This window comes from Erpetoichthys calabaricus, chromosome 3 (assembly GCF_900747795.2).
Source record: "Erpetoichthys calabaricus chromosome 3, fErpCal1.3, whole genome shotgun sequence".
Classification (NCBI taxonomy): Eukaryota; Metazoa; Chordata; class Cladistia; order Polypteriformes; family Polypteridae; genus Erpetoichthys; species Erpetoichthys calabaricus.
Window position 1 is genome coordinate 61,598,019 of NC_041396.2, and position 26,886 is coordinate 61,624,904.

General features: G+C 37.5%; 1 protein-coding gene across 1 annotated transcript in view; it reads right to left on the reverse strand.

The window, feature by feature from the left end:
• greb1 (growth regulating estrogen receptor binding 1) overlaps window positions 1-26,886 on the reverse strand; it is a 226,762-nt gene that overhangs the window by 123,310 nt on the left and 76,566 nt on the right. The window contains exons 2-4 of the mRNA XM_051924903.1: window positions 22,750-22,906; window positions 21,170-21,277; window positions 19,500-19,676 (exon numbers count right to left, since the gene is read on the reverse strand). Coding sequence (XP_051780863.1) covers window positions 19,500-19,676; window positions 21,170-21,277; window positions 22,750-22,906 — 442 coding nt within the window. The remainder of the gene's footprint in view (window positions 1-19,499; window positions 19,677-21,169; window positions 21,278-22,749; window positions 22,907-26,886) is intronic.

Here is a 26,886-nt window from a genome sequence, read left to right on the forward strand (position 1 = left end):
ACAATACGCAAGCACCAAGTACAAAGCAACATAGCACTTTATTTGCCTTCTCTTCCTGACTCTGGCTCCAGGAGTAGTGGCAGCTGGCTCCTTTCATTCAAGTACCCGGGAGTACTTCTGATGTCCCAACAGCATGGTCTGGAAGCACTCCTGGGTAAGGCGGAAGCCCAATGAAGTAGGGCTCTGCAGCTCCTGCACCATCCCCTGGCAGCACCCCTGGAACTCAACAGGGCAACTCCAACTCCCACAAAGCCCTGCAGGAATCTGTGGCACCATAGAAACTGAGGGGGGGGCTGTCACTTAGTGACGCAGGGGGGAATAATGCCCTGTCCACTCTCTCTCCCCCAATCCTTCCACAGTATGGACTTCCCGGTAAGGCAGGGTCCCTGGCCATCTGTGACAATCTATATCTCACATTAGGGCTTTAAATACTCTGAAAGACAAAACAGGTTGAGTATCCCTAATCTGAAATGCTCTAAAATGTGAAACTTTCTGAGCGCTGACATGATGGAATAAACGGAAAATTCCACACCTGGCCTTACTTGCCCATCTAGGGCAAAAACCAGTGTTCCCTCTAATTTTTTTAACTAATCGGCGGATGTGGATAACACATGAGCTGGAGCTTACATCTACAATTGAATTCATCAGGTCCCCTGTTAATTATCAAGCACCATGAATCACCAATGAGGGGGATTCAATGGAGATTTAAGAGCATTAACAAAGGGTGAAAGACATGATAATAGCTGCACAAGAGTTCAAAAGTGCTGCTTGGCTCCCACACAACTTAGGAATTGCATTGGGGCTGACGCTCTTTCGCTGCCAGTTTGTTATCAAGCATCATCTAAGCCAAACCTACATGCATTACTCATTGTGTTTTTTTGCTTATTCTCTGTGTACAGTACCCTCAATCAAAACACAGAATTGAAGGTAGATAGATAGATAGATAGATAGATAGATAGATAGATAGATAGATAGATAGATAGATAGATAGATAGATAGATAGATAGATAGATAGATAGATAGATAGATACTTTATTAATTCCAAGGGGAATTCACACAGCAGCAGCATACTGATAAACAATATTACATTAAAGAGTGATAACAATGCAGGTATAACAGACAGACAATATCTTTGTATAATGTTAACGTTTACCCCCCCCCCCCCCCCCCCCCCCCAGTAAAGTGTGAAGACTTTCAGGTGAAGACTGAAAGCAAGTTGTTTGTTGTTTCTATTGTTCAACATCTGATACAATTATACTGCCAATGCTACTGTGCAAAAACTTAGTTGCATGCACAAAATTATTAAAAATATTTTATAAAATTTCCTTCAGGCTATGTTTATACTGTGTATATAAAACATAAAAAAAATGTGTTTAGACTTGGGTACCATCCTTATGAAATCTCAGTATGTACATGCAAGTATTCCAAATATTTCTGAAAATCTTCTGGGTCAAGGCATTTTGGATTAGGGATACTCAATCTGTATTTAACTTTGATTGAATTGTTTTTAATTTTTTCTTTCCTGTTACTGCTTGAATTACATAAAACTTACAAAATTTAAAAACAACCGTTCAGACAAATTCATACATCCATTTCTGGGCTCACTTTTTACATTTCACATTTGGGGAGTGTTGGACCCTATATTATTAGCATAGTTCCAGCAATTACAAGAATTACAGTTTAAAAATGATAATAGCTTTATGCTGGTTAGAAACTGTGGTGGAGGGAAAACATAGCATTTTTCCAAAGTATCAGTAAAATCCAGTGTCACATATCTCATTCCAGGGAAACTGTGGGCACTAGAAGCCTAAGTATGTGCTTTTTAAAGTTATTTTATGGAGAGCAAGGACTGCATTAGGGCCCTTCACTCTATAAATATGGGCACCTAAACCATCAAGCAGCTGGTGTTCTAAAAGGGTTTATGGCAAAAATCACTAGCAAAGCTGTTTGTTGACCTCGGGTCATTTTGGATAGCACTAGACAAGAACCACAAAATTGGACAAGATCAGTTACATGAATCTAGGTTGGGTATGAATAGCCACACTCACCAGAAGTGGACAAGCCTCATACTGAGTAGCAAACAGGACAAAGTCTAATTGACAAGCAGGAAAAGTTTTCAAACTGCACTTCTCTAGGTTTGTGAAAGGTTCTCTATAAATACAACTTATTATTATTATTATTATAGTATTGGCTTGTTTCAGAGACATTTCTAGGACAGTTACTTCAAATATACAGTTTACTTAGACCACAATGAGAAATCAGTGGATATCTTTTTCACTCCCTATCTGAATGCACCTTGTGCATGCTTTTGTGAGAAAATATTGGGTATGGTTTACTTGTGATCTGTAAGCTGATTTTTGTGCGGAAAACAGCATGAAAATATTTCCATATTACAATATTGCCAGCCCCCCACCTACCATCAAGCACTACATAAACAAATCCATGGATATTTCACACCTATGAAATTGTCCCACCCTTTTCATTGGCCTCTATGATTAATTTAAAAAAAAAAAAAAAAAAAACTATCTCCATCTATCATTAAGTTACCTTGATGAGACAGCAGAACAGATTATTGTAAAACAAATATACTGTATTCACAAGATGTATTACAGAAATACTCCAAAGTTACCAAAGTTAAATAGTACTGGAAATTCTAAACACCTGATCATTTGCTATGAAATGTAAAGCAATGTTCTACATGTAATCAACACTGTTAAGCATTTGTTTTCATCATTTAAAATCTCCTTAACAGAGCTAGTTGCCATAGACACTGAGAGACATCATACGGGTGAGCAGTATCGTTTAAATAGGTCACAGAGGCAAAACTGAATTTGAAAGTATCTACAGTAAAATGCATACTTGTGCTGCCGAGTGGTCATGCTGATTCATGTCAGGTCACCCTGACACAGTGTCCCAGGCTTGCAGATGGAAAGGCTTATTTTATCTAGCAACTGCTTTCTTACTTCACTGGAATCTCTGTCTTCTAATTTACTCCTGTGTCCGTGATTTATATCACTTTACTACTATAAATGCTGTTTACCTGATGGCTTTTGACAGAAAAGTAGCTTGCCTGAGGTCACAGCTGTCTGGCCTATAACTAATGAGTCAGATTTCCTCATTCTATTAACAGAAAAACTCCATAAAAATAAATCATGTCAAATGTTTGAGTAACCCCCAATGGTGTATCCTGGTCAGAAAGACAACACTACCTTTTCACATCAGTTTTTACCAACATTTTAAACAAATTCTGGAGACCATGACTTTCTAAGTCCTGGCTGCCTGAATGGACAGACGTATTCATTTGGAAGGTGACTGGCGCTCCTGAAAGACAAGACTGAACAAGCTGTAAATCATAACCTGAGGGGAGTCTCTGATTCAGGTCTAATTTGTCTGAGCTAATCTTCATTTCTGCAAGCATAACAACTTTAATGAGGGCCTGCATAATGCATGGCAAAATTCACGTGTCATTTGTGTAATGAGGTTCAATTACAACAAATGGGGTATCAAAGTCAATTCAGAGTCACAAAAAAAGATTTTTTTCTTCTATACTGTATATTGTATAATAACAAATGAATGTTTTTGTACGATATTCTGCTATAGCAGTAAGGCTATACAACTAACCACTGCATCATCAAGTCATCAAAAAAATGATATGTACACATTAAATATGTATTTATTAGATAGAGATGACCAGCTGGCAAGAAGTGTGCACAGGCTAACATCATGTGTTAAACCTTCAAAGTAGACAAAGTCCTACAATGGCAGGGACAGACCAACTAGAAAAGAGTCTAACTTATTGGAGAACACTGTGTTCTTTGTGTGTGACATTCACTGGAAAAATACTGGAATAGTGCAAACCAGAGAGAGAGCTGTTGCCAGTTTGGCAAGTTGAGTATTGTAGATTCAGATAAATGCAGAGTAACACATGGAATGGCAGTTCTGTGTATGGTAAAGAATTCTGCCTAGGTTTTAGAAGCAGCAAACATTGTGAGATGAAGCTAGAAGGAAGTCCCTGTGCATATCTGTTTTCAGGATGAAGAGAAGACTTGCTGTATTCATTGCAACAACATATTTTGGTTGTAGATTATGTTTGTGCAAACTCTTTCAAGTTGATACAAGAGCGATTCATGGGACTGATGAAAAATGCATTACTACTGGTTTTGTGGACAGTGCACCTAAACCAGGAAGCCTTTCCATTGAAATCCCAGACATTAGGGATCGTATGGAAAGAACTCCTCATAAGTCGATGTGGCAGTTATCACAACAGACTGTTGTGTTGTGAAGGGAATGTCAGTGTGTATTCTATGATATATGGGCTACTTTTTCATGCTCTTCTGATAGTTTTAGATAAATATAAATGTTGGTATACAGATTCAATCAGAACACTACTTTAGATACCTCAATTTAGCCTCAGTCAAACTAACAAAGAGGCAAGACAGAAAGAAGTGTTAAGCAGAATTTAAAAGAAGCACTTGCCAATTAGAAATTGATATTGCGAATATTTTGATCACATTTTTTGTGTTCAAACCTGCTTAGTCTAAGGTTGGTGTGCCTTTTGTGTTTTTTTTTCTAAAGTTATAACTGCATTAAAATAAATTTTTACGTAAGTCTTTCTATTTTGATTAATGACATCTTTTTTAAGTAGTCTAAATGGTCAGCGTCATCAGTATTTAAGCATAATGAATGCAAGTGAATGAAACTTTCCATTAATAAACAAGAGAAAATATTGCATAACAGACTTTTATTTTGCGAGCATTATCTATAATTGGTATTTAGTAGGGCTGTTGTACCTACAGTATTCTGTCTGCCTTGTCAAATTTGAGCACATTACACATCAAGGAAGTGGATATGCTGAGTATCTCATGAAGCATTTAGCTAGGAGTAGATGAGGGAAAGGGGTGTCCTCACCCTGATTTGTCACCTTTAATTCTAATGTTGAAATGAATTACACCTAATTTAGAGTAAGTCAAGCAGTAGGCATATTAACTCTGGGAATTCAGCTCCTATTATATCATACAATAAATATGTTTGCATAGTTTGGTGCGACCTCCATCAAATACATTGTGCATTATAGAGCTCACAAATCATTAGATAAGGCAGGCTCTCCATCACAGCAGATGCCCTTGTGTGATGATCAAGATCCCTGCTATTGACAGGAAAGGGCAGATGGCATGACATGGATACTACTTAAAACAGAAAAAGGAGAGCCCTTACTAAGACATGTTAGATATATGACCCATCCCACTGGTGTATGTGTCATATTGTCCTAATTTTTCACAAACAGGTAATACTGTTGCATACTAGGTAAGATACAAGAGTGAAACTAGTGGTAATTAATTTGGCACTTACTATATTTTGCCTTTTATTGTCTCTTTGAGTCTCAGGGAATCATGTGATGAACGCTACTAATGGCCAGATATTACTGCTTCTGCTTACGCCCTTTCCATCTTTTGCTCATCACTGTTTGCCCTTACTGTCTAAAGTTTTTCAAAACAACATACAAGATTCAACTTACCTTGGTGTATCCAATCATGGCTACTTCACAAAGAAGATCGCGTTCCTCTCTTAGCAGTTTGGCTAAAAAGATTTTCCGACCTGAAGGCAGCTTTGAGGAGAATGCTATCTCTCCCTTCACGGCTTTGTTTGTTTAAGAGATGAAAAATTTTGTTGGGGACCAGGTAAATTCCTTACATGGCATCAATCTGCAGAATCATATTGGGCTCCGGGCTGATATGAACACCTTAAGGGTGCTGCAGAAAAACAATGTCTCTGTTAAAGCAATGACTGACTGCCATACTATGGAAATTGCTGGCATCAATGGGGAGACAGAAGATCATCAGTGCCACAATAACCTTAGACTTACTGTATCAGCGTAAGAATTGGTAGAGAAGTTAACAATATGCTAACTTTACTTTGTCAGCTCTGGCCAAAAATTTTCCATGCTCTTGCTTCCTTTTGAGCCATTACAGAGAGGGCACACAGGGTGTATAGTGCGCAGAATAAAACATTTCGCCGTCATGCTATTATAATGCAGTTTATAAACAATCAAGAGTACCTGACAGTTATTTGAGAGTCAAAAAAATTTCAGGACCTCTGCAAGACAGGCAATGATCAGAAAGGTGGAGGAATTAGGAGTCACTATTTTTTTGTTTTTTCCTATGCGTGTCAAGCTCTGTTTTGGAGGTCAGCATGGATTCTATAACAATCCAGCAGAGCAAAGTTTTAGATAACTTTGAATCGCTCGCCACCTTTCCCCTGTGATGCTTCGCTGGATGCCTGCACTCTTTAGTCCATGACTTTTCCGACCGGCACCACTGTGAAGCTCATCTAGCTAAGCTTCTGTTGTAAATTACTTTTACTTTGTCAAATAATTTTATGAGGACTGATTATCTCTCAATGTTTTGGTACCTTGGTGGGTAATGCTGTGTAGTGATCATCAGGGTCTGGGTATTTAATTTATATTTTACATAATCGCTGATCATGATGGTAGGGGCAAACATTTTTTTTTTCACATTTGTTTATATTATTATTGAGCATGGTGGTTGGACGCATGTATGCAGCCGCTTGCGGTTTGATTACATTTGTCTGCTTATAAGCCTTTGTACTACATCTCCCAGGTTTCTTAGCACAGACATTTTGCTTCTCTCTTGCAGGGTTGGAGGTGGGGTTTGGTGAGTGTGTTGGGATCCGCTCTGCTTGATTTAAAGTTATCTGGAGCATGGGGCTATGGTCTTTATGTCATTTTTTAGGTTAGGGGAGGATTTTACTTGTTTTTTACTTATTTCTCTGTTTTTCTTCCTCCATGCCTCTACTGTTCTGTCTATTTCAGGCCATGGCTAACTTGAATATAGCTTCGTGGAAAGTTAGATCCTTGTCAACACCTAGAAAAAGGTCTTGTGTGGCTGACATTTTTCATAGACACTGCATTGATCTCACATTCTTAATCAAGGTACATTTGTTAAAGGAAAATGTGATTTTTCCCTAGATGTGGAATAGGCATTTGACAGGGCAGGCTTTGCTCAGTCTTTATAAACATGGTTCAGACACTTTCTTCTTCCCCAGTCTTCTATCCTTCTTATTAATGCCAACATTTCCCCCCTTTATTGTGTGTTTCAAGGAGCCAGACAGGGCTATCCTCTTTCCCTGCTTTTTTTTGTCATTAGAGCCTCTGGTAGTAACCTTCTGCAACACAAACAATATCACTCCCATATTGTTTAAAGATATAACCGAAAAAGTTTAAGTGTATGCGGATGATGGTTTTCACAACTTTGGTAATGTCCCTGCTGATATTCTCCATGTCCTCGATTTGTTTAATATGTATGAAGCCTTGTCCGGGTATAAGATTAACTGGTCTAAATCTGTTCTTTTCCCACTAAATTCATCCTGTCATCTCTCTACAAATCCCTCATTAATTCCCTGGACAGTGTCTTTCAAATACCTAGGATTGGACATCTATGCCTGTTTCCAGGAGCATGCAGCTGCCAACTTTTGCTATGTTCTGAAGGGTGTAAGAGACTCCATTTCTTCTTGGTTCCACCTTCCCCTCTCAATCCTCTGAATCCAGACTGGCAATTATTAAAATGAATTTGCTCCCTAGAGTTAACTTTGTTAGCTCTATAATTCTTCTTTCACCTCCACCTAAGTTCTGGCATTCTGTTAAGTCTCTTGCATCTTCATTCCTTTGGAATCACAACAGGCCGTGTATTAAACACTTTGATCCAAGACAGATTGGATGGTGGCGTCTTCCTCCCTGATTTCAAGCTGTACTAAAGGCTAGTCTGGAGTTGGGTCTGCCCTCCCCAGCATCCTTCTTCCTGGTTGCCCATAGAAACAAAATATATTTTCCCCCATTGCTCACCTTCATTTCTTTTTTTTTTCTAATTAAATAAAGTCCCTTTCTCCAGTTGTTGGCCCCATTGTGTCTTATGCCTTTCAGATGTGGATAAGTGTTGAAAAATTGATGGGTCCTCTGCCAAGATAGCACCTCCACACTCCTTTATTTTGTAATTCTGCAATAAATACCAGAGGCCATCCAATTTCCTCCTCCCTTTGGTGTTAGTCTGGTATATCTGTGCTAGGAGATATATTTAATGAGTCAGGGCTGGAAGCATTCATTTCTCTTTGACCTAGGCATCCTATCTCTTCCACTTCTTACTTTCTCTACTTGCAGCTAAGGTCTGTGCTCACAGCATGTGGAGTTCCCCTATCTTCTCCTCTTCCAATGCATCCCCTGTAATGATTTGCTTTATTTCTTTCTCATAATTCCAAACTAGTCTAGTCTCTATTCTCTCCTCTGCAAAGTTTCCCTGAAAACTCTACCAATAATGTCTAATTGGCTAACAGACCTTTCCCCATCCTCTGTATTATGCTGTCAAATTATCTTTCTAAATATAAAAAATTGCTGTAAAAATCATAATCACCAGCACACACAATTTAAATGTGTTCAACTGTACCCAACTCCCCGAAGACATTATCTAATGGAACTATAATTAGATCACTTATGCCTCCTTTGTCCTCCTTAAGTCCCTGAGACTTCTTTACACATGTTCTGGGAATGTCTTCTGGCCACGGTTCTCTGTTGCTATGTGGTTGAATCCCTCTCTACAATTCTTTCTTTCTCCATTGCTTTACCCCTCAAGTCCTTCTCTTCCTAGATATTTCTTCTCTTTCCTCACTTTCCTTTTCTCTCTCCCAGCAAAGGCTTTTATTGACTGCAACTATTGCAGCTAAATTGCTTTTAGCTGCTTGCTGGAAATCTCCTGCCTTTGTCTCTCCTACAATCCGGAAGTCTTTATTTTACAGTCTTATCCTTTTTGAACTTAACAACTGTTCTGGCTCTACTATCCACGACTGGCTTAATGCAGTTCTGTTAGTAAAGAGCTGGTTGGCGATTGTTATATTAAGCAGTTTTTTTCTGTCCACCTTTCCTCATTTATATTTTCTTTTCTGCTTACTTCACCTTGCACTATTACATGGTGTGTATGCCAGTTTACCCGTCAACTCTTTCTTTTTTTCTAACTTTTTGTGTTTCAGGTTAAATAGTCGCCTTAGAAGGGGTGGGGTGGATACCGGTGTTTTGTTTGTTCTTATATAGACCAAAAATCTGTTATTATTCTTGTTTTTTTTGCTGTATTCATTTTTCATTTTATTAATAAAAATTTGATCACAAAAAAAATCTGAGTTGCAACTGCCTGGCGTCAGTTTATTTGACTCAGTACCATCAGCGGCACTTGACTTGAAATTTCTAAGATTGGTTGCACATCCATTTTGAACACTTCAGCTAGCCAATGATAAAACACAGCAATTTAATCCTTTTCCTACAGTGGAAGTCATATGTATAATGTTTGAAGCTGACACGAGACATGTGAAAAACATTTTTCAAAATAGCAACTTTGTCTCTACTACTTTTTAAAAGTCAAACCATTAATAATCAGCATCAATTACTTTCAAGTAATGACTATTTCCTTAAAATCTTTACAGGTGCCCAATCCCTCTTTGGTAGAAAACTACATCCCTGTCACTTTCAAATAATGTACCTGCAATTAACATAAATGAATTGATTTGCATAGATTAACTGCATTTTCTTTGACAAAAGCACAGCACACTTTGCCTTTTGTTGCTCACCTTTCACGATATAATTCACTTTTTATTGTAAACACTTATGTCGTATTTTCATGTAATTTCCATCCATCCATCCATTTTCCAACCCGCTGAATCCAAACACAGGGTCACGGGGGTCTGCTGGAGCCAATCCCAGCCAACACAGGGCACAAGGCAGGAACCAATCCTGGGGCAGGGTGCCAACCCACCGCAGGACACACACAAACACACCCCACACACCAAGCACACACTAGGGCCAATTTAGAATCGCCAATCCACCTAACCTGCATGTCTTTGGATTGTGGGAGGAAACCGGAGTGCCCGGAGGAAACCCACGCAGACATGGGGAGAACATGCAAACTCCACGCAGGGAGGACCCGGGAAGCGAACCCAGGTCCCCCAGGTCTCCCAACTGCGAGGCAGCAGCCGCTACCCACTGCGCCACCGTGCTGCCCCATGTAATTTCCATTTTCTTAAAATAAAAATTTTGAACACCTTTAGTCTTTTTCCTAGATTAAAACACATAGTTCTAGAATAATCTAGGGCCACATCCTTGGAAATTTCTCTAGTACATTTATCTCTTTCTGTTTTTATGAAAACCAAAATTGCTCATAGAATTCTAGATATGGCCTTACAAGTAGACATCTGCAGCATAATGTTTCTTTACCATCTTTAATCATCAAGGATCAGGTTTATAAAACTTGCATATGCACAAAAACAGACTCAAAATGTGTGTATGCCATTTTCCCTGCAAAGCTTGAGTGGAGAACTTGTGTATATTTATGGCAAATCTTTATACATCTATATGCAACATTTCGGAGAAAGTGGGAAACATCAACACTGTTGATAAAGTACTGAAATGCAGCCAAACCAGCTAAATGACTCACATGCACAATAATTTATATTACCAAACCATTATTATGTGCATTAACATGACAAAAGTTAAACCTCAAATGTGATGAATATTATGTATACACCTTGAAGCCATCAGGGCATGTACAGCCGCTCTAACCCGACACAGACAGGCAGACACGACACACAACACACTTTTTATTTACAATTGAAGAGCGTTTCACCCTGCTCCCCACAGCACAGTACATAAGCACCAGCGTACAATACTCAGACCCTTCTCCCTCTTTCATCTTTCTTTGTTTCTTAGCCGCCTCCACTCTTCTCCAAGTGAGCTCAGTCTTCCTTCCACCCGACTCTGGCTCCTAGAATGGAGTTGAGACGGTTCCTCTTATTCAGGTCCCGGGAGTGTTCCAGGTGGCTCATCTGTATTACCTGAACTAACTTCAAGGTGTGCTGGAGGTCCATTACAGGGCTCTGCAGCTCCCCCTAGTGGCCCCCACGGAACCCAACAGGGCTACACCAAACTTCAGCTCCCAGCATGCCTTGTGGGAATCCGTGGTTCCACAGCCGCCCAGCAGGGCTGCCCTCTAGTGTCCCAGGGGAGGTATTGCCTCACTGATGCTCTCTCCCCTGGTCCTTCCACTTAGTTGGCGTCCAGGCCAGGTAATGACCATGGCCACCTGTCACAACACTCTATTGTAATTGCATTTTTAAGAAGATCAATGTAGCGTATTTGCACTAAAGAATTTACTGGTATTCCTCAGTTTATATCAGCTTCCTATTGTCACTTCTCAGAATTAGAAACCAAAGCAATCACTGGTTATCAGCATCTGCATAAAGTAAAAACATAAAAAGGCATAATTCACTTCCTGCATACAGAAGGTCATAAATACCATGGTCTACAGCATTTTCATAGCCTTTTTGTTTTACACAATATAGCGCTACTTGAAGACTATGCACTGATCCCATATGAAGGGAATTAGCTTTAAGGGACTGTTTGGATTTTTTGCCCACGATGACGACTGGGTTATAAACCAATTTAGTCTTCCAAGGCCTGTTCTCTTGGAATAATGTGCTGAGCTGGACTCGACATTAGAGGGACCGCCTGAAATCTGGCTATATCTGTTTATATCCAGTTTTTAACAATGGTTGGCTTTCTGGCAACAGGACATACCAGAAAGATCTGACTGATAAGAATATCTTGACCAAGCTTTTTCAAGCCATGCTGGAAGTCATAAATTGACTGATGAGGTGCTACATTCAGTTTCCAAATGGTGTGGGTGTATAAGCCAATACAAAAACACATTTTGCAGCAATGTTCTATTTTCCTAACATAATCAGTGCAATTAAAAGCTCTCATATTGCAAGAAGGGCATCAGAGAATAAATCTGCTTTTTTTAACTGTACGCAGTGACATTCCATTAATGCACAGGTCATCTGTGATGCCAAGATGAGATTGACAATAGGATTGCTCAAGCATAATAAGGCATCACCAGTTACAAATACCTTTTGCAGATTGAAATCAGAGAGTGTAGAAGTGCATTTTCCTCCTCCCATTGCAGTCACACTGTGCCAGTGACAAGCAATCCGCTTCTTTGCCTGAGAGCAGATCTTTTTATTTTTACTTCGGTTTTGCAGGAAGTGTGGTGTAGTGGTTAAGGCTTTGAACTTCAGACTTTTAGGTTCAAATGCAGCTACTGAGACAGATTGACCATGAGCATCACATCACTTCACCTGTATGTGCTCCAATTGGAAAAACAAAAGAAATGCAACCATCTGCACATCAAATGTAGTATGTCCCCTTGGATAAATATGTCAGTCAAATACTGTAAGTAAATGTAAATTTCAGTCATGGTGCACAGAGGCGTAGCTAGGGTTTTCAGCGTCCGGGGACAACTGAAGATTTTGCGCCCCCTCCTGTTTGCCAAAATGCAATGGGGAAGGGAAAGAAAATTTTAAAATGGCGCCCCCTGGATGCTGCGCCCGAGGACAGATGTCCCCCCTTGCCCCCCCCTAGCTATGCCACTGATGGTGCAGCTGGTAAATCTCAGGCAGCAGTAACATGTTTCAGTTCAATATATACACTTGTTGATGACATCATTGCTTAGGCTGCCAGATAACAAGTTCTTTGCATACCTCTGCTTTAGAGATGAGAACTTCCTTCTTGCTTGCTGTTTGTCTCTATTCTCTTCTCGACATTTTCTCACCTCATATTTAAATCTGTTTATAATACATGTATGAGGTTGATTACTATGGTCCATGTATGACTGTTTCAGTGTGGTAACCAGGTGGAGTTTGAAGTGTGTTCACATTTGCACATTTACAAGATAACTGTAATATATATATATATAATATATATATACTGTATGTATGTATATATATATATAATATATATATATATATATATATAGAATATATAATATAAATAATAATAATATAAATGTGGATACAGTTGAAAGCTCTCATATTGAAATAAAGGCATCAGAGAATAAAGGTTTTAAAAATGATGAATGCATATTTTCATTCTTAAATCCAAAACATTTTTTTATAAGTAATAGCCCTGATGAGTCTATTTGGGCCAATGAAGTCTCTCTCTTAAGGATACTTCCCACCTTAAAGCCATTCCTTTCCTAATTTTGTCCAGTTCCTTCTGTAGGGATTTTGTGGACTCTAGCATATCTACAAACAAACCCAATTAGGAATTTTCACATAATTCAGAAGTGATGCATAGAGGGGTAAATCTTCTTCCTGTTAGTTAGCCCCCACACGTTTATTCCTCTTTTCTACTTTCACTTCCAATAATCATTTTTGCAATATATGAAATATTGTTGAAAATCACTACAAAACAGCTTGTTACATTTTGTACATCAGAATGCTAACAGTTTCAACTAACCTGTTTTTTATTTTTAATGTTAGCTCACTCCAGTTTGACAGATGTCAGTATACTGTAATAATGAATATACAAAGTAAGTTGGCTGTAACCCTATAAAATAACTATTTGATCTATGTTTCCTTGTATCATTTTAAAATGTTTTGTCATTTTTGTTGCATATGAGGTATTAAGTTTCTGCAATGCATATACATATAGAATTTAAACTTATGGTTCATATTATTAGTCAGAAAAAAAAATTCACTTACACTGCAGTTATGTTAAGTTTTGTATACAAACAAGGAGCAGTTTCTGTTGCACAGATGTGTTCCATTAAGAAGGGACCTGCTATGCCATTTTCCATCTGTGCAGACACATAAACTCAGAGATGGGCATTTGTTCTTTCAAAAGCTGATTCTTGTGCCAGTATGACACCAACGTTGTTTCAGGTAAAACATAAACATAAGAGTAACCACAGCATATAAAAAAATTATTTCTTAATCTCTTTTAATTACTTGAATCCATTTCTACTGCTATGTTTCATTGGTTGGAAAGCTGTGGGAACTCAGGTAGTAATGTCTTTTTTAGAATATGAACACATATGGATACAACAGAAGCTCTTCTTTCACAATTCTGCCCTTATTTAGGATGACAAGAAGAGAGTGTGAAAAGGGCAAAATAACAGCAAATTTAAATAATTTGTTAGTTGCATGTATTTTACATTAAATAAAAAATCCAAGATCCCTGTAAAACTACACGTTTGAACTAGCTAGTTCTGAAAAAATTCTTTGCACTAAAACAATTTTTTTCCGCTACAGCACCTGTACTACTTCCATTCATTTGCATAGGTGGCCTCTATTTACCAGGGCTTTTCTGGAAATAACTGCAATATTTAATTCTGTGTGAATTTTCCTATTTGTTGGTAACTTTTTAGACTTTTTATACGTTCTTCAGATCAATTTAATTGAACATTCTCTTACAAAGTGCACAACCCTATTGATTTCTATAGTGACTGTAATATTCTTACTATGATGTGGCTCCTCTCCCAACAGAAGGAAAGCTGTGTTTAAATTCCAATCTTAGATGTACAGCCTCCCCTCCAACTTCTCAAGTTTGCTTATGCTTCCTAAAACATATGTTTATATTATACCCATCTCTTGTGTTTATCTAGCATATTTATAGATAGCAATTTATATATTTGTGTTCATTTTAGTGGTAGGTGTTAATGTAGGAGCATAGTGAATGAGGCTGATAATGATTACGAGGTTGCATAAGATGTCAAGAACTAGAGTACATGGTAACACAGAGAAACAAGATATACTGAAGACTTATAACAAGTAAGATCAAAAATGAGGTGGCATATACAGCAGAATATATATTTAGAAATCCACAAAAAATTCATCAGTCATAACTCATTCAGAAAAAATCACTACATTCACTTGAGACATAACTAGAGTAATTTGTATAAATAATAGTATATTACCAATGAGGTGCCATCCACCAAAGTGCAAAAGCTGTAGAGCAATGAGCTTTTTTTTTCTATTAAACCAACTTGAACCGAGACAAAGGAGCTTTTTCATTTACAGCAGCATACTGGTTCAGTCCTGCATAATACAAACACTGTCTTACTTCTACATTTTTTCCAATACTGTCACCACAGTGACTATCTACATTTATAACTTTATTTCCAATTAAAACAACACACTCATCTCTGTATTTCATCTTAAAATACCACCTATTTTTTTCTTCTTGCAGCTCTGCAGTATTGGATGTCACCGAGGCAGGCAAGGTTAAAGTGACCTGCAGCTTGTGAGCTGTATATAAAACAGTGTTCCATTTCCTACACCCACCTGCTGTTACAAATACTATTACTGTTGCTAAGCCGTTTTTTGAAGTGGCCCCCTAAAGGAATTCATATTTATGAAAGAGTTGAAGAAAGTGCCTCTGTCTATCCTTCACAGTTGTTTTTCCTAAATGAAAGCAAATTCTCTTTTATAATTTGTGTTTCAACTGTTTCCGTCCCCAGTTTAGAAAGGTTTAGAAGTGCTGCAAAGATTCTTCCTACATGCAGAGTTCAGGCCATTTAAGCCTCTTGTGAAGTGTTGCCCAGCTCAGAAGGTAAGGACACTGCGTGGGATAAACAGTGACAGAGAGTGGAATATGCTAAGGAAGAGAGACTGAGTAGAATCTGAGGGGAAATACTCTGTACACTTTAGAGAGTACTGTATGTGACCCAGAATGGGTCAGGTTTGTCTGACCTTATACTCAGGGAGAAAGTGATAACAAATGGTGTTATTATAAGGGTAAAATATCTCTTTACCAATAGGCAGCACTCTGCAAAAAATAAAAAAGTGAACATTTTTTATATGAAACCATAAAATCTTGTTCTCCTTATTGTAAAATATATTGACTTATTAAGAAATTTGTATTTAAGGTAATTTCTTATATTAATAAGTAAAACAACTTGTTCTTTGCATTGCAAGACATGATTCCAAGTTGGAATAACTTGGACAATGTGACACTATTAAGTAAAGAATGGATGGACAATCATTACCTTTCTTCGCCATAAGACGGCAACACATGATCCCTGACTTTGAAATAAGTAAACCCTGTTGTCCTTTCCCAGACAAAAAACAACTTGTCTTAAAGACCCAACAATTTATAGTCTATATAGGGATCAAGGCTGTAAGGGTGCTGTTATAGAAAGAGCAAACTAGGATTAATGGAGGTGACCAGGAGCAGAAAAAGCCAGCCAAAATGTCGCTACCAGGAATCCATTCCATTTATCGTCAAAATCAATTTAGAAACTAAAAAATCAAAGTCAAAGCAAAAAAAGGGTCTAGTAACACTAATAAACAACACAAAAATGAATACACAGAGATTTCTTTAAGTTACCTGCAAACTGATAATATAAAGGCACCCAGGACTAAGAATTCTAAGAACAGGACTACTGGTAACAACATGAATAATATGGTATAGAAAAAAGTCTTAACTATTTTAATTCATTTTAGAAAGAAAAAAAATTAGAAATGAATTCTGATACCCAGAAATCTATAATATCCTATAAAGAACAGTAAAATATGCTCAGAAAAACAAGTAAAAAATTCCATAAAGAATACAAACCATAACAAGTGCCTGGAGAAGTGATAGTTTGGCGTTTTAGTAGCCAAAGAAAGATCATCCATGACACTGCAACTGATTCCAGTGCATAGTCTGAAGTCTGATATCTGAGAAGTAATGAGTGTAGAGTCTGGATCAGAGTTGGGGTTACGGTACACTGATGAGAGTAAGAAAAGCCAATATTGTGAAAATGAGAGAAACAGGAGTGAGAAGGGATTGGTTGGTGTACCACTTTGGCAGTTAGCAAGTTGTCAAACAATGAAACCTGACAGATTGTTTTAATATTTTGTGTTATTCCTATATCAAGTGCATATTTTATTTGTACAATAAATAAACATATAGTATATTGGGGGCACACATAGATTGTGTGCTGTTTCTCTATGCTGATTGATGTCTAATAAAGTGCCACTTTAATAGTGCAGTTAAATGTGTAGTTGTTTGTGATGGTGGTGAGAAGAGGGCTCTTAAACTTCAAGCCCCAGGCATGAAGATCAGACCTCTCAATAAGTACCAGGGGTGTATATACAGTGGAACCTCGGTTTGCAAGCATAATTCGTTCCGGAAATGTGCTCGTAGTCCAAAGCACTCGTATATCAAAGTGAATTTCCCCATAACAAATAATGGAAACTCAGATGATTTGTTCCACAACCCAAAACTATTCATATAAAAATGATTAATACAAAATATAAAGTAAAAATACATAAAACAAATTAACCTGTACTTTACCTTTGAAAAGAATCACGGCTGGTGTGAGTGAGTTTCTAAACTCTTATGGGATTCCACCCAACAGGACGACACGCGGAAGAGCGTCCCAAAGCAATCACAGTCTCCCAGCACTGTAGCAGTTTGGCGTAAAAGTGAATCCGAAAAGATCGCGGACATGCTATAAGCGCCTGCCGTCGATGGGTGATACAAGGAACAAGGAATATTATAAATGCGCAGGGCCCTGCCTGACTGCTGTGTTTGTTTCCTGCTGAATTAAGCTGGTGTTGCTAAAGTACTGAGACTCAGCTTTGTGTTTTAGTGTGCAAGACGGGGACTCGCACATCACAGCACACACACACACGCACGCGAGCACACACAAACACACACACACACAAACGCACAAGCAAGTGAGCACACACACATACACACACCACCGCGCGCGCACACAGTCACAATGCTAATGCTGTAGTAAACAGTATACGCTCATACGAATGTTTACTATGAGTGAGGCACGCCGACTCAGACGGAGAATAGGAGACGATTGCCCACAATCCCGCAGCAAGAGTGAGAAGAACCATCAGCTCAGTTGTGATCACATGACGCTCAGTAGACAAAGAGTATACATACTACTCGTACTGCAAGACCTCGCTTGTTTATCAAGTCAAAATTTATAAAAAAATTTTTGCTCGTCTTGCAAAACACTCGTAAACCAAGTTACTCGCAAATCAAGGTTCCACTGTATATATATATATATATATATATATATATATATATATATATATATATATATAGGTTAGACCTTTTGTGGAGGCTTTGACTCTTTTCCTTTGTACATCTGGTCCTCTAAATTCTCTTTCAAGTCTCATTTGTGGTCTTTTTAAAATTTCTGTTTTGACAATTTTGGCTTTAGATTTTTGGATTTGGCTTATTTCTAGTACTTTGCTTTGATTTTGACTTTTTCTGTTTATTTCTTTTGAAAATCTTCCATTCCCTTTTGATATTAATTTTAATTCTTGTTCCATTTTGAATTTAGTTTTGGACTTCAGTTCCTCATTTTCTGTTATTTTGGACTTTTGGGTGTTCTGCTTATTTTTTGATTCTTTACTTTAATTACTTAAATTACCTTAATTACTAAAGTATTTGATAGTCTGGTCTTTTGGGCCAGGGTTTTAGAAGTTCCTTTCCTCATTTGAGAAATTCATAAAATTCGTAGTCCTGCTAAAACCCGCCTTTTCTCCCAAGCCTTTTTCCCTTCTTAAACTTGTTTTCCCCTTGGAACTTACCTCTTCCCATTTGGCAATAAAAGATATATGGAACAAAGGTTTTTTGACAAATTATTCAGCAGGGAAAGCCATCCTTTGTGGTAGTAAGTTCAGCACCAGGATAGCCATGCCCAGTAAGACAGCAGGTTTTATTTTCTGTTACCTTTATTTTGTTCTTAGTAAATATTGTGTGCGTTTTAGTTTAATATTGCAAATTCACTAGTACAGTATCTTTAAATCATAATGCCACAAGACAAATAAAACATGAAATTAAGAATATTTCAAAAGAGCAACATTTCACAAATCAGGTTCTCCTAGTGCTATGAATTTTCTCTGTAAATGGCGTGGTGTGGTAAAATTTAATGGCAGGGTAAACAAGAAAAGGCACAAGGCTTTTCAAGTAAAATCTGCTACATATCAGTAGTTTTTCCAATTTTCTTGTCGTTAGTAAAGTCATTTTTAACATTTAATTACAAAAATCATTTTACATCTCCACTCTGTCCAGGGTTGTTTCTTGCAGTCACCTAATACTGATTTGACTGGCTGTGGACCCTTTTGATGCTGGACTGAAATAAGTGTGATCAGAAAATAGATTGAACTGAAATGAAAAAACACCTATTTTTGTTGTTATGTGTATCTGTCTGTCCATTCCCAGTGGACTGATTTTATTCCAATTTGGTAAACTTGCTCTTCGAGGTAACTAGTGAAAAGTCAATTATCCTTAAGATATCATCAATAAAGTCCACTGTAAATATTTTTAAAATTTTGAATTTTCAATATTGACTGCTTAAAACAGAAACATTCTGTGCAATCTGAATTACTTAATAATTTACTATTTCAGACTTACCCCAAGAGAGATTAATTCAACTTGTATATTTTATATTTTTATATAAAAAACCTACTGCTGTCCTTTCAATGACCACTGATCGTTTAGAGTTCAGATGTTAAATCTGGTGTGCTCTTGAAATTCCAAAATGCAAAAATAAAAGATTGCACAATAATATATTTTCATTATGCAAAACATTTTATACATTGTGATATATACAGTATATTTTTTAGCTAATTTTCCTCATTCATGCATCTTGACTTACCTAAAAGAGCATTTCGTCCACTGTCATCAGGAAGAAATCGACGGTCCACAGCACACACCAGCAGATGATCTGGCAAATTTGGAGATTTCACACCAACAAGTAAAAATCCTGGTGCTACTTCAATTTGCTCATTTGAAATGAATGCCAAACGAAGGTCTTTTCCTGACTGACAGAATCCTTAAACATAAAATAAGTATATTATAAATTTGCCCATTCACCCTGTCAATGTTAATTCCAAGGAAAAGAAATAAAAGGATTTCCAGTTAGGGAATGTGGAGGATTGCCGGCTTTCCAGTCCGGCCCTCACCCCCAGGCCGCTAGGAGGAGCCCTCCGGACAGCATATTGGTGCCCCGAGTTCCAGCAGGGCCTCATGGACTCTGTAGTTTTTATACACAGCCCTGCTGGATACCTTGGGGGCCGCCAGGAGTCGCTGCGAAGGGCCTCATGGACTCTTTTCTGCCCTATAACCCGGGAGTGCATCCCAGTCACGTGACTAGAAGAAGCGATGTGCTCCCGGGATGAAGAAAAGGACTTTGCCCTGACCCGGAAGGAAAACGGACTTGTGGGTTTGGCTTAGAGCCACTTCCGGGTCAGGGGCTTTAAAAGGACTCTGGGTGAGCCCAGACATTTGAGCTGAGCTGGGAGGTAGGGTGGCGACGTGTCTGGGAGAGGAGGATTGGTTATTGTGAGAATAGTGTATTTGTGTATGAGTAGTGTGGTGAGGAGAGTGCTTGGTGCACTGTATTATAATAAAAAGAATTATTATCATACTTTCACCGGGTCATCAGAGTGGTACCTGAGGGTTCGAGAGGTGGACACGCGCTTATCTGCTACAGGAAGTAAATATTATAAGCTTCCTTTGGTCAAATACTAACAAATAGATAGATAAAATTGTGCCTTTGAGATGGCAGAGTTCAATAAATCCGTCATTAAAAGTTGTTAGCTGAGGAATAAAAAGTAAAGTTTATCGAAGTAAAAAAAAATCCTTTTCTTTAAAGGTTTAGAGATTCTTGACTTTTATTGGTTCTTGTTGCCCAGCTGGCTAAGAACTACCAGATGTGACAAATGGTTTAAGAGAAATCCTAGTGAGCTGTCAAGGTTTCAGTGCAGAATTTGCAAGTAAAAGTGTCTAAAACACGGCTGTCACTTTAGTCTGGCATGTCAGTCAGTCAGTCAAAGCAATAAACAAATTAGTAAGGAGGAGGGTACACAGTGTATAATTTTTGCTGGTCTTTCTATTTTCCCTCTCATAACCAATAAGTAACTATACATGTAAAGGTGGATACGTATTACTATAGCAGTTCAAATTGAATGGGTGAGAAAAAGTCTACAACTAATAATAGCAAATTAATTTTAAAATCGGATGAGCTATTTGTAACAAATTTCTCATTAGTTTAAAACAAGGGAACCCCAAAGAACAGAACAGGTTTAAAACAATGTTATAGTCCCGCTATTTCTTTCAACATAAACTGGTCAAAGCCCGACTTTATTATTTAAAACTGACGCACAAACACAATTTGACAAACTGTAATGCAAGTTAAATGAGAAAATAAACACTATTAAAGAAGCTGAGTAAAAGCTGTAAAATGAAAATGGCGGTTCAGCTATTAAAGTGACATAGTATTGTATAAATCTGTCAATGCATCCTGCTTGTGTTCCTGATACAGACCATCTGTGGTGCAACAGCCTTCTGGTGGAGCTTTCATCTGATAGGGAATTGGAGGGCTGTTTGAGTCTGAACCATCCTCCTCCTGGTCCTCTTCATTCTCTAGCCTGCCTGTTACAAAAGTCCAAATAAACACCACTGAATGACCACTGATAATGTGGGTGAAAAATAGAGCCTGCATTTACTTTATATTATGGATCTGGAAATATTCCAAATAATTGAGGCATAACAAATGGAGTCATGAAAAACAAAATATATACTGTACAACCTAAATTAATTATTGAACTACCTTATTAACTTGGCACTGTGGGCAGAGACCTGCTTACTTTTTTAAATGTAGCCTTTAAAGTTTAACCCTTTTCCCAGTTCTGCCTTTATCTGATTGTTTTCTCTGCACTTTCACTGACACTGCTGACACTAGTAATTTCAACACAAGACAATAAAATAATGGTCAGGACAGAATAATGTTATGCTATCTTAGAGGCATAAAGCGCAATCATCTATCTATCTATCTATCTATCTATCTATCTATCTATCTATCTATCTATCTATCTATCTATCTATCTATCTATCTATCTATCTATCTATCTATCTATCTGTCTGTCTGTCTGTCTGTCTGTCTGTCTGTCTGTCTGTCTGTCTGTCTGTCAACCAAATAATGTTTATCAAGCTCTGTGTCTAGGTATGGGCAATTCAAATAATTTAAAATAATGTGTCATAAGGATATGACTATGCTTCAAAACATTGTAAGCATAAAAATGAACTAAAACTCTTACTAAACTCTTCTATAGTATCATTTTTCATATAGAGCTTTTGAAATCCTTCAATCTGTAATTCTTCAGATAGGAGATGATCCTGGTCTAGGTCTGCTTGGGATGCTGTTCATCATGGCATTCAATAACATGGGGACAATTGCAAGTAGCCAATCAAACCGACTTTTTAGAGGATCTTGGGACATAAAAACTCTACAAGGGCAATGGCCAAGGTGTTCTGAATACAAGGTTGATGCACTATGGTCCTGGCCGCATCCCTAATCCTTAGCTCTTCTTCTTCATAATGGGGTCAGTGTTGTGCTGTTTCCTCACTTACTGGTCCTCATGGGCTCCTTTATTCTTTTGTCATAGCTACCAATTTTAATGTAGCAGGGTTGGGATGAGTTGCATTTTGGGGTGGTATGATGGAGGGTGATTGCCAAGCATGGGTTTTACCTTATTGTAATTCCTCTCAGAATGATTTATGTTCCCCTTGCTTTGTATTTCAATAACATTTGACACAAAAAATAATTTCTATGTAACACCATGCAAATGTATTTAAAAGCCAAATCTAACTTTATCATTAAGCTCTTGCAGTTGTAGAATTACTCATTTTGTTGGTCTTCAGTTTGGCTCTTTTTTTTAGTTATGTAATTTAAATGTAAATTGATTTCTGCTTCTTGTTTTTATAAACACATAAAGCATATTTGAAAATGTGTACAAGTAAATGGCAGTCAAGCATTGAAAAATAAAATAAAATATTGTGAAAGCAAGAATGAAACAAAAAAAAACAGACAGTGGTTAGTCACACCAAATTGACTCATATTGTACCTTCATGAGGTAGGCTTTTCTGTTCGGCTTCTAGATATAGCTGAGAGAAGACTGGTCTGGGAACTAAGTTGCTTGAACGAAGAGAAGCCTCAATGGAGTTATGCAATACTTCTTCAAAGCGTGTTGTTTTTGGCAGCCCAGCATATGAATTTCCCATCTTCCTCAAAAAAATAAAAATAATTTTAAGAGATGCATCTTCAAAGAAAAAAATTGAATGAAGTATTAGTGATATGTTAGTTTATGCAATATTTTCTCAAAACCCATTAAAGAGATTTATTCATTCACATGCATACTATATTAAGGCCTATTTGAAATCCAAAATTGATGGTTTTCCATAAGCACAATATATCAGTCCATTCATCCATCCATCCACTTATCTATCCTTCCATTTTCTATAAAATAGGGTCAAAGTAAGAAAAAAAACAAGTCTAGTTTTATCAGAGTATTCTTTACAGTAACTTCTACTCAAACAAGATTCCTTTATTACAGATGAATACACAGTATTGATGGTATGTATTACTGTCAACATAAAGGCAGGTTTTAAAAAAATGGCTGTCAAAGGAAGCATATATAAATAAAAGGTGACAATCTACCTAAGAAAATATGCCCTGCCACAAATACACTCTAAAGTCGGTATAAAAATATGAAATTCTGATATTATTATACTTTGAAAAGAAGGTTGTTAGCACTCTCTTAATGTAACTCTACTGCTGCTTTTCTGGTAGCCAATTTATTAATCAAAGGGCATTTTCTTTCTTTATTTGGGTTATTACTGTCGTTTTAAAAAGATCCTGTTTTGAAAATACAGTAACTGTCTGAAATTCATAGAACCACATGCTCTGTTGTTGTGGATGCATGAGTATTTTAAAACAAATGACTGAATTAATAAGTATGACATTGTTTAAGAAGGTCAAATATTTAAAGATTTACTTGCACACAGGTTCTAGTAAAACTTAAAACACAGTCATGAAACAGCTGAAGTCAAATTTAATAAAAATTTAATTAGAATAACATAGAAAAATTAAAGAATAGAATGTATTTATTTATGTTTCCTAGTTTATGAACAATGCTGCACATCATCTCTCAGACACACTAACACTGAGTACTTTCAGCCAACATTATCCAGCAGAAGTGTGTCAAGAAATGCTACGTGGGCTCCTTTATAACAGCAATACTTCTGCATAATGCCTTACTAGGACTGTGACAGACACGTCAGAAGTTTTCTTTCTTTTTAATTTTCTTCTTTGTTCAGACCAAACTCTGTTTGTATATTTATTTACTTATATACATATTTATTTATTTATTGAGCTTCTGTAAAAAGCCAAAATTCCCCTTTGTGGCAAATAAAGTTCTATCTAATCTAAATTACAAAACTATACAGTTACTGAATTTTTGTAAAGAAGTAATGTTCACACTGCTGTGGATTACTAAGTTTATTCCTTAAGGGCTGACAGGCATGTGAAATCAAAGAAGGAACTGATATTATGCATTGAAATGCTACCTAATTAATTCGCCATTTTTATGGAAAGTCAGTATAGGGCACAGTACTAAAAGGCAGTTTGAAAGCTCCTAACAGAAACCATTACATCACATTAAACTTTTTCATGGGGAATTTTCAACTACTGTATGAAGTTATTCTGCTTCCCTTCTCCACGACTGCAGCTCTAGGGAGAGTTGTGGTTGTTCCAAACTTATTCCATTTAAGAATCATGGATGCCACTAAGCTCTCAGGAACTTTTACTGCTGCAGACATTTTTTCAGCCTTTTCGATATCCTTGACACAATCCTGTCTCTAAGCTATACAGGCAATTTTTTAACCTCATGGCTTTTTTTGCTCCGACACACATTGTTATCTGTGGGACATTATAGAGGCAGGTGTGTGCCTTTCCTAACCATGTCCAATCAATTGAACTGACCACAGACGGATGCCTAAAAATGTGAAGAAACATCTCAACGATGATCATTAGAATGGGATGCACCTGAGCCTTATTTCAAGTGACAAAGCAAAGGGTCTGAATACTTGTGTCAATGTGATATTTCAGTTATTTATCTTTGAGAAATTGGCAAAAATTTTAAAATCCTTTTTTTCACTTTGTCATTATGAAGTATGGAGCATCGCTTTGGGTGAGGAAATAATAATTTAAATGAGTTTAGTATGATCTTGCAATATAACAAAATATGAAAAAAGTGAAGGGGTTTAAATACTTTCTGAAGTAACTGTAACATCTTCACTACTCAGTCACATTTTGTGTTCAGTTTGCATGTCAACTTCATGGGTTTCGTTCTCAGCATACTCTACTTTTCCTACCATATGCAGGTCAGGAATAATATGATGCCCTAAATTGGGTCTGTGTTGGTGCTTGTGCCTAGGCCCTGTGATAGCCTGATGGACCATACAGTATATGGTTACTTTCTGCTTTACGCCTGATGATACTGATGTAGGCCCAAGTTCCTGAAACCCTAAAACTGGGTTAAGTGGTTCAGTAAATCAAAGGATGGATGGAACTTTTTAAAGTATTAAACTATTAATGGAAATATTATTATTCAAAAGAATATGTTCTTACACAGAGCATTACATAGTAATTACAATAGTAAATGTTGAATTAAAATTCACATATTGCCATCATAATCATTGCATGACACTAACGTTAAGAGTCAAGATATTTAAAAGTTAGAAAATACTGATTTATTCTGGCACTCATAATGGAATCATCAAGCAACAAGACATAAGCCAAACAACATGCTTTCTGTATAGTGCTTTCTTTGTTGTGCCACCCTTCAGTACAAGAAATACCTAAAACATCTTGATACAGCAGTCAGTTTTTAACTGGGTCAGACTGTCCTCATGAAGTACAAAGCACCATATGCAGCTCTGTAATATGAGGCCTGTGCCAGGATATCCATACACTTGACAAAGACATTAAAACATTAAGAACTAAGAAATTGGAACAAAAAGCAAACACGCCAGATGAACTGAACACAATTTAAAAATAAACACATTTTCCAAATATTCCCAAATGGATATAATTTTTAGCATCTCACAAAGTATCTTAACTCTTCCCAATCAAATATTTCCTGCATGCTGCTATATTAACCTAATATGTATGTTTTTGGAGAGTAGGAAGAAATGGAAGCACCTAAAGGAAAGTCACACGGACACGGGGAGAACATGCAAACACCACACAGGGAGGACCTAGGACGTAAACCCTGGTCTGCTTACTGTAAGGCAGCAACAGTACCACTGGACCACCCAAACAATAGATCATTTTACTGTTACATGTACTGTAATGTATAAAAAGGATTTCGTTATTAATGTCAGTCAAATCCACTCCAAACCAAAATACCATATAATTGACAGTTATGGCATTGGCCAACTGAAAATCATCCATCCATCCATCCATTTTCCAACCCGCTGAATCCGAACACAGGGTCACGGGGGTCTGCTGGAGCCAATCCCAGCCAACCACAGGGCACAAGGCAGGGAACCAATCCCGGGCAGGGTGCCCAACCCACCGCAGGACACACACAAACACACCCACACACCAAGCACACACTAGGGCCAATTTAGAATCTCCAATCCACCTAACCTGCATGTCTTTGACTGTGGGAGGAAACCGGAGTGCCCGGAGGAAACCCACGCAGACACGGGGAGAACATGCAAACTCCACGCAGGGAGGACCCAGGAAGTGAACCCGGGTCCCCAGATCTCCCAACTGCGAGGCAGCAGCGCTACCCACTGCGCCACCGTGCCGCCCACTGAAAATCATAAATTGTACAATTATTTTTCAATACATTTTCTTTGCTCCTAGTAAATGCCCCGCATTGTTCCTTAAGCTTTTACAGTGATATAAGAAAAATGTTTTTGGTTGTGAATTAAACCATCTAGGCACAATTTTTTGAAGGCAAGATGAAAGCTTGTTTGCTGTGCAACCTCTAAACATTTCAAACCCATTTCTACATCTTTTTAGGCATTGCCATTATTATAGATTATAGTGGAGCTGGCCACTTCTGAACACAAAAATTCAATTAAAGCATATTATTTAATAGTGCACCAATATAATTACTATAAAATGAATTAACATTTTATCATGAAACATCTTTCACTTCCCAGAGAGCATACTGTAGCAGGTATGAGCA